General features: G+C 41.8%; 1 protein-coding gene across 1 annotated transcript in view; it reads right to left on the bottom strand.

Moving 5' to 3' along the window:
- The window catches only part of celsr3 (cadherin, EGF LAG seven-pass G-type receptor 3), a 200,095-nt gene that overhangs the window by 62,693 nt on the left and 125,634 nt on the right, over nucleotides 1-11,768 (bottom strand). The window contains exons 14-18 of the mRNA XM_008284729.1: nucleotides 7,653-7,794; nucleotides 6,013-6,133; nucleotides 1,408-1,591; nucleotides 317-418; nucleotides 112-206 (exon numbers count right to left, since the gene is read on the bottom strand). Coding sequence (XP_008282951.1) covers nucleotides 112-206; nucleotides 317-418; nucleotides 1,408-1,591; nucleotides 6,013-6,133; nucleotides 7,653-7,794 — 644 coding nt within the window. The remainder of the gene's footprint in view (nucleotides 1-111; nucleotides 207-316; nucleotides 419-1,407; nucleotides 1,592-6,012; nucleotides 6,134-7,652; nucleotides 7,795-11,768) is intronic.

The following is an 11,768-nucleotide window of genomic DNA, read 5'->3' as shown; positions in this document are numbered from 1 at the left end:
TAAATTTGTCCAACATCATTGCTGATTTAATGCTTCTCTACTCGTTTGCAAGCTTTGGGACCTTTGAGGACGAGTGCTGAGTGAGATCAGCATCAACAGTAATTCACTTACAGCAGCATTGAGCTCCACAAACGGAGGCGAGGTGCAGTTGTAAAGGTCCGGTTCCAGCCACCCTCTCTCCACATCACAGTGTCTGATGGCTGCACCTAAGAGGAGCAGAAACTTCTGTTCATGTCTCATCACAACGACCTGGTGAATTACGTCATCATCATCATCACATGCATCTGTAGGAATGTGATGAAACATGTGTACAGACCGACGGAGCCTTTGGGGCAGGGCACCGCAGCCGGCAGGTTGAACTTGGTCCGAGGCCACCAGATCCCCTGAGTGATGGTCTTTGGACAGCCGTCGTAAATGACTGCAGACAGAACGTTGTTTAAAAATCATCCTTATCAGTTTGCTGAACTTTTTCCATTTAAAAAAAAAACAAACAAAAAAAAAAAACAGAACAAAACACAAATGAGTAATAACAAAATAAAGTTTTTCTTTTGATTTTTCAAAAAAGAAAACGAAAAACAGAACAAAACACCGGCTACAAATTAAAAAGAAGCAATTATAAGCGAGAAAAGTGTGAAGCAGAGAAGCTGCACAGAAGAGAAAAAGGCGGCAAGAAGACGTTAAATAGAAGATGAACATAATTAACAGTTTCTTTGTGTTTTCAGGCTTCGCCACAAATTTTGACAAGAATGACCGTTTTGAAAGAGAAAAGTGCAGAAACAAAAACCCTGTGATTACACAGCGAGCAGTAAATAGAGTAGAAGCTCAGAAGTGCCTCATTGTTTTCATTCTCGTCTCTACGGGCAATTTACTCTGTTCGACTTACTGGTTTTAAACCCGTCTTCTCTTTCGTTTGCTGCTGGCACTGGGACAATTTTATTAAAGATCCAGAAAATGTGACAAATTATTCTGGAAAAGGTCACACAAATGACTGTATTGTTCAAAAGCAGGTCTTTTTTTTCTTCTCATTCATTTGCTTCTTTTGTCAATGAACCTACAAAGGAGCTGCAAGACACATTCTGTACCCATCACCATGAAGTGGCTGTTACGACGAGTCATTTTCAACCAGTGATTCAGTCCCTTAGTCAATAATAAACGTGTTGTTTTTACATGGAATCGCTGCGTCTCCTGCCAGGCGAGTCGCTGTTATTCTGGAGCTGTTTTTAAAAATTCAATCTGCCCGAGATGCGACGCTGAGCACATCTACAAATTAACGAAACAATAGTGTGAACCCCTGCAGTGAGAACCGGAGCAATTTTGAGATGCAGCAGTGAGACGCATCGTTAAAACCAACACGGTTCAGGATCATCCGAGCACAGTTTAAAGGACAACGACTGTTTCTTCCCTCACCGTCGCAGCCTGAATTCGTGACCTCGGCGAAGGGGTTGTCGCACGCGTTGCACTGGCGGCCAATCACGCCCGGCCTGCACTGACACTGGCCCGATTCTGGGTCACATGACCGCGAGAAGGAGCCAACCGGGTAGCAGTCGCACGGCAGGCAGGTGTCGGAGCCTCGTGGGCGGTAGTGAAACTCCTGAATGCACACAAACACACACATAACAGGGTCAAATCAGACTCAGTCAGATCAATGTAAAGTGTTGGTAAGTACACTCGCTGATCACCTGTTTAACTGTTTGTTAGTGTAAATGCCTAATCAGCCAATCACATGGCAGCAACTCAGTGCATTTAGGCATGTAGGCGTGGTCCAAACCAACCTGCTGAAGTTCAAATTGAGCATCAGAATGTGAACAAAGGGTGATTTTAGTGACTTTGAATGTAGCTGTGAGGGAAATAGCTCATGCAATCTGTTTACTTATTTTTATCATGTGATGTTGGACATGTGTGGGTTTTTCCAGATGTGCAGGCATCTTGATGATGCACAAATTATGTCTTCGTCTCACTAACGTTTCTATAAATCGCTCGTCTGTTCCGATACTCTAAAGACAGGAAAAAGCACAAGGGGCATGAATTGTATGTGCATAAGTAATTTGATACAATCAAGTACGTAAAGCTGGTGTTCTTTGGAGGACTGAGAAACAGGCAATGAGAACATGATTATTTCCACCAAAAACGTATTCAAAAAGCATTCATTCAGCCACAGCCGCTGCTCGGTGACCGACTGGGTCCACTTGTGCAGGTGCATCCAATAAAACTCAGAAAGGAGACTCTTCTGTTTGCGAGTATTCGGTTGAGGGGCAGGTCTAACTATTTTAGAGACTGCTGGGATTTTCCACACACGACCAGCTGTGGGGTTTACAGAGAACGGTCAAAATGCCTTGTTGATGCCAGAGGTCAGAGGAGAATGGCCATATTGGTTGGAGATAATAGAAAGGCATCTCAAATAACCACCTGTTGAAACCAAGGTATGCAGAAGACCATCTCCAGACCACACCAGGTTCTACTACTGTCACCTAAGAACAGAAAACTGAAGCAAGAATTCACAAGGACTCACCAAAAAAGGACAATAGAAGATTTGGAAAAAAGGTTGTGTGGTCTCATAAGTCTTGATTTCTGCTGATTTCGGGACAGAATTGGGTGTAAACGAGATGACACCATGGATCCAACCTGCCCTGTATCAACGGTTCAGGGCGGTGGTGGAGGTGTAATGACTTGGGGATATTTTTTGTCATGTCCGTCAAGTTGCCGTTTTATGGTTGCACATTTCATGTCTTGTCTTTCCTGTTTTATTTTGTAATCACTACCCTGTTGTTTCAGGTTCACTTCCTGCATGCCCATCCCCGTCTCGTCCTACCTGCTCCCTGATTGATCTCCTCACCTGTTTCCCACCTTCCCTCATTACCTCTTGTATTTTACCCTGTGTGTCTCACAGTCTCGTTGCCAGTTCGTTGTACTTCATCGTCCTCATCCCAGCGTTTCATAGTCTGTTTTGTGTACGACCTCGTTTCTGCCTTCGACCTTGCCGTTTTGCCTCTCGTCTTTGGATACCTCTGCCTTATACTGACTGATCGCCTGTGTGCCAAACCCTGCCTGGTAATAAACCTGCTTTTCTGCCCGAACCCGATTGTGTTGTGCAATTGTGTCCACCGGATCTGTGTTCTGTGAGTTCTTAACAGTTGTTTTGGCACCTTTTGAGCCCCTTAGTACCAACTGAGCATGGTTCAAACACCACAGCCTACCTGAGCACTGCTGCTGACCACGTCCATCCCTTTATGACCACACTGTACCCAACACCTGACTGCTACACTCAACAGGATAAGGCTCCATGTCACGAAACTCAAATCATCTGAAATTGGTTTCTTTGACATGACAATGAGTTCACTGTACTCAGGAGATGGTTGAGGCTGGTTCAAAGCCAAAAAGAAAAAGAAAAGATCTGGTGTGCAGGCAGTGTAGTGGCCTCCACAGTCACCAGATCGCAAAACACCTTTGGGATGTGGTGGAGCAGGAGATTGGCATCGTGGATGTGCAGCTGACAAATCTGCAAATTCTGCTCGTATGTAAAAATGGAGCAAAATCTCTGAGGAATGTTTCCAGCACCTTGAAGAATTAAGGGTGGTCCAAGCGGTCACTAGCGAGCATAAATCACCACATGCATCACATTTATACGTTCACGGATGATTGGACATGCGTATCAGAGAAACATGAAAGCAGCAATCTATGCATAGAAGTTAATTATTTAGTGAGCACGAGAATATACAGCATATTAAACACTGCACTGTGGAAAAACAATACTGACTCCAGACTGAAGGATGATGTTGCAGCACCGAAAGAAACCACATTTGTTGAATGACATTTAAACGTGCATATAAGTGTTGGAAGTCTAGATGGATAAATCCCTAGAAGAAGAAACAAACAGCTTAACATGCGCTGTATACAGATGCGTGTCAGCCTTGACCTGAAGTACCGAGAAGCTTGTTTTATGTGTGAAATAAAAGCGTTCTTATGACTGCGTGAGCACGACAAGCATAAGGAAGCTTTTATTTCCATCTAGATTGATGTTAACTACTTTACCCAAGGGCGCGTCAACACAAGGAGCGGTTGAAGAGGAAGGACGGAGGATTTTAAACTACATACGATATTTTCTGCCAGCTGGGGTTTAGTACAGTAACTGTCCTGTAAAACCTCCATATCTCCCCCTCTGATGCTACTGTAAAAACACACTGGAAATCCCCCTAAATGTGTTTTATATCTGCGCTCCTGCAGCCGCACATCTGTGTTAATGTGTGTGTGTGTTTGTGTGTGAGCCGGGCTTAGATCTAAGGTCAATATCAGAGATTAAGGATTAAGGTCAAAAGATCAGATTAAAGCCAGGATAAAACAGGGTTAAACATGTTGGATACACACAAACATATCAACACACACTCAAACGAGGCAGAAATATCAATATGAAGCCGGATCATCATATCATGGCTGGTGTGTGGTTTGAATGTCTGGATTAGCCGGCGAGACCATCGGACTGTGTGATGATTTACTGCTCGAGTTAAACCACAGCCAAAGTAATCGATGCAGAACACAAAAGTCTTTCTAATCTGAATAGTGTTCATTTTAAAGAAATCAACTTTATAGCAGAAGTCTGCATCTATTCAATAGAGCTTTGAGCAGGACAGAAGTCCACCAACATAGAGGTCGTCTACAAGAAGGGTCTGAGCCAGATCTACTTCCTCAGGAGGCAACCGCATGCTCCTGATGTTCTATCAGTCTGTGGTGGCGAGCGCCATCTTGGTGTGCTGGGGCGCAGGCATCAAGGAGAAGGATGCCAACAAACTCATCAGTCTGTTGTTGGCTGTCAGTTGGTCACCCTGGAGGAGGAGGAGGTGGAGCAGAGGACCAATCTGCTGGTCATCATGGACAACACCTCGCACCACCTCCATCAAACTGTGGACAATCTGAGGAGCAGTTTCAGCAACAGACTGATAGAACCTCGCTGCTCCAAGGAGCGTCACAGGAGTCATTCCTCCCGACAGCAATAAGACTCTTGAATGCTTCAATCTTAGCACATTTCTGTATCTCTCTGATATATTCTTGTAGATTTGTTGACTTTTTCTATATTATATTTTCTATATTTTATTTGATTTAACCTTCATTTAATACCCTACCCTAATATTCTGTGTTGTCTTTTTGCTATGTTTACCGCCTTTGTTGAATATTGCTGCTGTAACAACTGACTTTGCTTCTGGGATTAATAAAGTCAGTCTAAGTCTAAGTGAGTTCATCCTCTGAGCTGTTACAGAAACTCTGATTTCCATTGATAACCCCTGTGCCTGAAGCATTTGTTTGCCTATTTTTCAGAGCTAGACTGTGAAAGTAGTTCACTGTTCATGGCGTCATTTAGGAGGACGACCGCTGCAGCTCTGATCAGTGGCTCCTTCTGTCCCTCCTGATTACTGTGTTTGGATTGATTGCTAGTTGGTAACAGATCTTCCTGTTGCATTTTCCATTTTTCAGTTCCTCCTGCATTACTTTGTCCTGTGGAGTCATGATGCTGACATGCAGACAGACACAGCCCCACGGATCAAAACTAAAAAGCTTCAGAGGTCCTGGTAGAAACTATGTTCATGCACTGAGGTTATTTAGAAAGCTGCACTCTGCTTTGTTTCACAAGTTTCTTTTTACTTTTGCTGCACTGACCTTCTCCTTTGAAGTCTGTATTTTCAGCATCATCTTTCTAAAGTGTGTGTTTCTGATTGTACATTAGAAGAAATGCTCTGTTTACTTAGAAACGATGCTGTTACTGAGAGGTTATTCAGTGTGAAACCATTTGAACTGTGAAACGACAACTGAAAAACACCGAAAGCTCGGCATCTGATTAATAATCCAGCACTTTTGTTTCCATCGGCTTTCATCACATCTTCTCTTTAACCAACTTTTCCACCTCGAGCAAGGGCAAATGCCAAACCATCTTTCCGTGCCCTTTTGCGCAGCGACATGTGAATTAGCATCCGAGCCTCGCCTGAAAGCTGCTTAACGTTTTCGCTAACGTTGTCTCCTGGTTACCTTGCAGTGACAGTGTCCGCTGGTCTTGTTGCAGTCGGGGTCGAAGCCTCTGTTGGCGTCGCAGTGACACGGTCCACAGGTCGGAGATCCCCACCAGCCCCTGGGACACTGGTGGTCAATCCTGCATGAACGCACAAACAGGTCGAGTCAATAGATAGAGAAAAAACAGCAAAGACTGCGCCGAAATCTTTTATTAGTTCATCAAAGGAAGCAGCTTTCCCTCTGATTTCTACGCAATTATTATGAACAAAGAGACGACGAGAAAAAAAAGAAGCAAATGAAGAGATCAAACAGGGAGACGAGAGTTTGAAAGGTCTGGAAAGATATTAATTAAATGAAATTAGCAAACATTTTAGAGCGCGCCGAGTCACAGAAAGACAATATTCAAAATTGAAAGATTACCAGTCATGCAATTAAACACATTTAAGACGTATCACACTACCTGCAGATCAATGCATTTCTAAATCAATCACTCCGTTTTGCTGCACACAATCAATATTAATCTCCTATTAGAGCCGCATTTGTTACGATTCATTCATTTCAAAAATCTGTTTCCTCAGACTACTAAGCCGCCGCCGAATCCGTGCTCTTGAGAAAATACACCTGGGACTTTATCGCGCACGACACTTTTCGCTTTTGCTCACATCTCACTTAATGCGCTCTCCTCCTGTTCTCAGCGTCTAATGGATCACAGAGGAGATGAGTGCTTCACGCGGTTAATGCATATTGGTGCGTGCGCGTCTTTATTGCACCTTACGGGGAGTTTAGGAGACAAACGTCAGACGTAATTGATCTGCGGTGTATTTTTGGCGGCTTAGAGGGAAAATGTTCTGTGCAGACGGAAGGAGCGGCACAGAAACAAAGTCTGGACCTGGACAGGAAGCTCCATTAGCTGGTAAATAAGTAGGAGTCTTTTCTTAAGGAGAAGTTAGGCTAAAGTCAGTCGAGATATATGTTAGCTGCAGAAGCTATATTTTAGAACTGCAAATCAGAAAATTCTCTCACTTATGTATGATGGAGTTTATCATCTTTCTGTCGATGCACTAACTGTCTAATAAATGTGAGTTAGCAGGCGGCAAAAATCACAGCGATGCATTGATGATTTTCGAGCCTTGCAGCCAATCAAAGCAGATGATTAATGAGCCAAACTTCTGAATGTGGGCGTATCAAGAAGGATTCATTACACAGCAACAGACAGATTCATATCAGGGGAAATAAGGGGGTGAGAGACAGACTTCCAGACGTATATTTCATCATCAGAAGCAGCCGACAATGTGTGTCTTTGTGGAAGAACACACATCAAAGACGAACATCCGAGACGCGCGTTCGCACAATGAGCCGATCACGAGATACATCTAAAGCCGTGAGGATTTCGCGGGCAGGAAAGAAGCCACGGGGGTCAGGTCGGGGTCGCCGCACAGTTTAACATTCACAGAGCTAACGCTGGTGGGTGTGTTAGTCTGCGCTCATCTCACAGTGGATTACATGCAACGCTGGAGATGTGGGCCAACAAGGATGAACTAAAGCCATCAAGGCACACAGTGGAGCAGAGTTTAAATGGGCTGCAGACACCAAAGAGCTTTAAAGCCGTGCAGGTTAACCGCGGTTCCGACGTTCAGCGTGCAGCCTTATTTGTGTACCTGTGCTGGCAGTACTGTCCGTAGTGGTTGTCGCCGCAGTCGCAGATGTATCCGTGGGAGGTGGTGGGCTTCCTGTGGCACTGAGCTTCGTTTTCACACGGGTTCAGATGGCAGGCGTCGGTGCAGCCTTTCCCATAGTAACCTGAGAGGAACAGATAGATTACATGAGCTAATGCACAGATTAGGTTCTCTGGACAGCAGAAGTCTTAAATCCTTAAAACTGCAGAGACAGAAGTCACATGAAGGAGGATGAGGAGGACGGTTGGACGTACAAATGTCAGCAAGAAGGACTTTTTGTGCCACCAAGACAGCAATACATCATTCAGTCATCATCAGTGTTTGTTGCTGAGGACAAACTTCGATGTAAACTTAGTTATGTTGGGAAGGTGAGGACAGAGTTCCATCCATCCTTTATCTCTACACCGCTCAATCCTCCAGACAACCAAGCACATTCACACCAATCACCAATTAACCTCAACATGTTTTTGGACTATGGGAGAAAGCCGGAGAACCCGGAGAGAACCCACATTGCATAGGGAGAACATGCAAAGAAAGATTCCAGGCGTCCTAACCAGGATGCAAAACGGGGAGCTTCTCGCTGCGAGGCGACGGTGCTAGCCACTGATCCACCTTACAACCCGAGGACAGCGTTACAAAAAAAAAAAAAAGGACTAAGGATAAAAAGGAAACTAAAAAAAGAAGCTAAACATTCGTGAAATATCAGTTAATTTTAGAGCAATCTCAACATCAACCCTGAATATGTGATGTTCTACTGTTACAACAACACAATTAATATTTGATTTATGTTAAAAATCCAACTAGAAAATGTGAGAATCTTCAAGGACGCTTGTTCAAAATGACAAGATTATTTAATCTGATTATTTTTTGTTGTTGTTGTTGTGTCTATGTAACCTTTTTTGTTGGAAAGGTGGAAAGAGAGTCATAAAAACCAAACAAAACCAGGGACTAATGATAGAAAGTGAAACTAAAATGGGCTAACTGCTGCTAATTTTATTTTTACAGCTGGAAACAATACATGAATTATTCAATTCACTTCGAAAATTCAATCAGAAAATGTGACAACGGAAGAAGACATTCGGTCAAAGTGACCGTGGAGAACTTCCCATGTAGCCGTTATCATGAAATAAGAGCACAACATGACAACTGTTGAATTTTTAATATGCAGACGAACAGCTCTCTGTTTTCCATCCCTGCGCCGCATATAATAACCTGTCAGTTCACCAGTCAGCATCTCCAGCATCAAACAGCGATTATCAGAAATGTCACCATCCTGATGCACTCCGGCTGGCCGAGCTCACCGGAAGAACAAGCAAACTGTCATTCACTGAAACACAACACGACGCCTCCTCAGAGGGAAGATTACCGCAACAACCTCTCAAGAGAGAAGAAAAAAAACGCTTAAAGAACATTGTAATTTATTTTAATTTAAGACAAACAGGTACAAGAGGAGGGAAACATTACACAGGAGGAGAGTTTGTGCTGCAATCTGTGTCACATTTACATCTAAAGTGACTGTATGGGCTGAAAACGAAGGTCGTCTTAGCTTAAGGAGGACAATCAGTGGTTTTAATGTCACACACTGAGGCCTGTAGGATCTCAAAAGGTGACGTCCACACAAGAGATGTTCATGAGCAGAGTCTAGAGAGATTTATTGATCTTTCCTGAGAAAAATTTGCATGTGTTTGAGCTCACTAAAACAGCATGTGTTCATTAAAATCATATGTATTATTACTTTTTGCTGTTCTTTTTGCAAAAGAAAGCAATTTAAAGATGCTGATGTTATTTTTTTTTCAGAATCAGAATCAGCTTTAATGGCCAAGTACATACACAACATACAAGGAATTTGGTTTCGGCTGTTGGTGTCGCCCTGGGAATTTGCAGGAATAATAGGAATAGGAAAATTTAAAAAATAAAATAAAATAAAGTAAAATAACTACAGACAGTAAAGAATAAAATAAAATACAATAAACATTAATAAAAAAATAAAACAAGATAATAAGCTTAAATTAGTGTTTTCTAACATTTTACAGACAAAAATTATAAATCCAACAATTAAAAAAGACATTAATTTATAACAATAATCATTAGCTGCAGTCTTAGCAGGTTTTAGATCATTACTCTCATTAACTGAACCCTGAATTTCAAGCTGTATGATGTCAGTGCAAAAACACAAAAGGTGACGTCTACATAAGTTGTGTCCTTTATGGCAGCGGTCTCCAACCTTTTTTGCACCACGGACCGGTGTCAAACAAAACTATTTTCTACAGACCGCTCATTGCGCACACAACAAATAATAACTGTTTTTTCTATTAAAAAAGTGTCATAAACGAATCAAATTACTTTTTATTGCTAAATAAGTATTCACTATTTCTTCCATCTCAGCATCTCATCCTCTTTTCAAAGAAACTCTCCAGAAAAGTTTGCTTTTTATTCATTTTGGCAGCGATTAGAATAGATTTTAACGGCTGGCCATGAAAACTGACTGAGACAAGCGCGGGAAACAAGCAGTCGGAAGTTACGGGAAGACAAGCTCATCGTTTTTCAAAATAAAACACCCTGCAGACTCTGCTGGAAACAAAATAAACCAATAAAACATTTTTATTCTTTCTCACGGCCCGGTACCGGTCCGTGGCCCAGTGGTTGGGAACCACTGCTTTATGGGATGTTCATGAACAAACTTGAGAGATTTATTGATATTTTCCTATTTCTGACAAGAATTTCTGCTTGTCTGAACTCACTAATCTTTGTGTTTTTAACCAAAAGAAAGCAATTTAAAGATCCTAACGTATTTTTCTAACATTCAACTATTTAAAAAAAAAGCCATATTCATTATAACAGTTGTCATTAGCTGCAGTCTTAGCAGGTTTTAGATGATTACTTTAAATAAATGCCCCTGAATTTCAAGCTGTATGATGTTGGAGCAAAAATACAAAAGGTGAGGTCCACACAAGTCGTGTCCTTTATAGGATGTTCATGAGCAAACTCGTGAGATTTCTTGATCTTTTCTTATTTCTGACAAAAATTTGCATGCATCTGAGCTCACTAAAACAGCGTCTGTTCATTAAAATCTAATTACTTTTTGCTGTTTTACATCCTTAAATATTTCTGTTTTTAACCAAAAGAAAGCAATTCAAAGATCCTAGTGGTGTTTTTTCTAACATTCTATAGACAAAATAATAAACCTAACAATTTTTAAAAAGACATTCATCTACAACAGTAACCATTAGCTGCAGTCGTAGCAGGTTTTAGATGATCACTCTCAATAAACGGCCTTGAATTTCCATGCTGTAGGTGGAAACGTGTGAATACCAGGAGGAGCCACAGTAAAAGCTCATCTGAAAAACGTCAGTCATCTCCATAAAACTTTAAATACCTTTCTGTCATAATAGCGCAGGAATTTGCGACATTAAAAGCAAAGACTGCACAATTCAACGCCGCTGACGGAGCCACTTGAGCACAGACACACACACAGCGTACACTTCACCGTGAACGGAGCCGTCGCACACTTCAGTGCAATCCCCAGACACTCTACACAAACACTGCAGCCTCTTGTATGGAAATACAGGCGGGCATATAAAAAGCCCTCTTTAATCTAATGACTAAAGCAGAGTGCCTCACTTTGGTGTGTATTTAGCACAAATAACAGAAGGACTCTCACCCAGACCTGCCTTTCATTTAAAGGAAAAAAAAGAGCATAATTGTGGTATTTAGCCTCTAAAGGTACGTTTATTAATAGCAGGATTAAAATATTACAGGAATAATCCACAATTTAAGACCCTACTTTCATGTCGGGATGGAAATATAAGTCATACATCCAATAAAATGACACACACAGCCTCATAACGAAGTAAGAAGATGAACATTTTAAAAGTAATTGTGAGCTTTTAGGTTATCATTTATTTCTTTGTTAAATTATATATTTCTTAATGCATTTTTATTTTTCCAGGTTGACTGTTTCATGTTAGTGGAGTCACTTGTAAATGACTCAGCATGTTAGTTTGCAGGTTGCATTAGCAGAAGGGTCCATCTTACTTTTCTTTGTAAGGTTGGACTCAACATGTTTTATTGTCTGTGAAGATTCTCAGTCATCCAGGT

The sequence above is a fragment of the Stegastes partitus genome, unplaced genomic scaffold (assembly GCF_000690725.1).
Source record: "Stegastes partitus isolate 25-593 unplaced genomic scaffold, Stegastes_partitus-1.0.2 Scaffold369, whole genome shotgun sequence".
Classification (NCBI taxonomy): Eukaryota; Metazoa; Chordata; class Actinopteri; family Pomacentridae; genus Stegastes; species Stegastes partitus.
The sequence above is the reverse complement of the archived record's forward strand: the minus strand, read 5'-3'. Positions and strand labels throughout refer to the sequence as shown.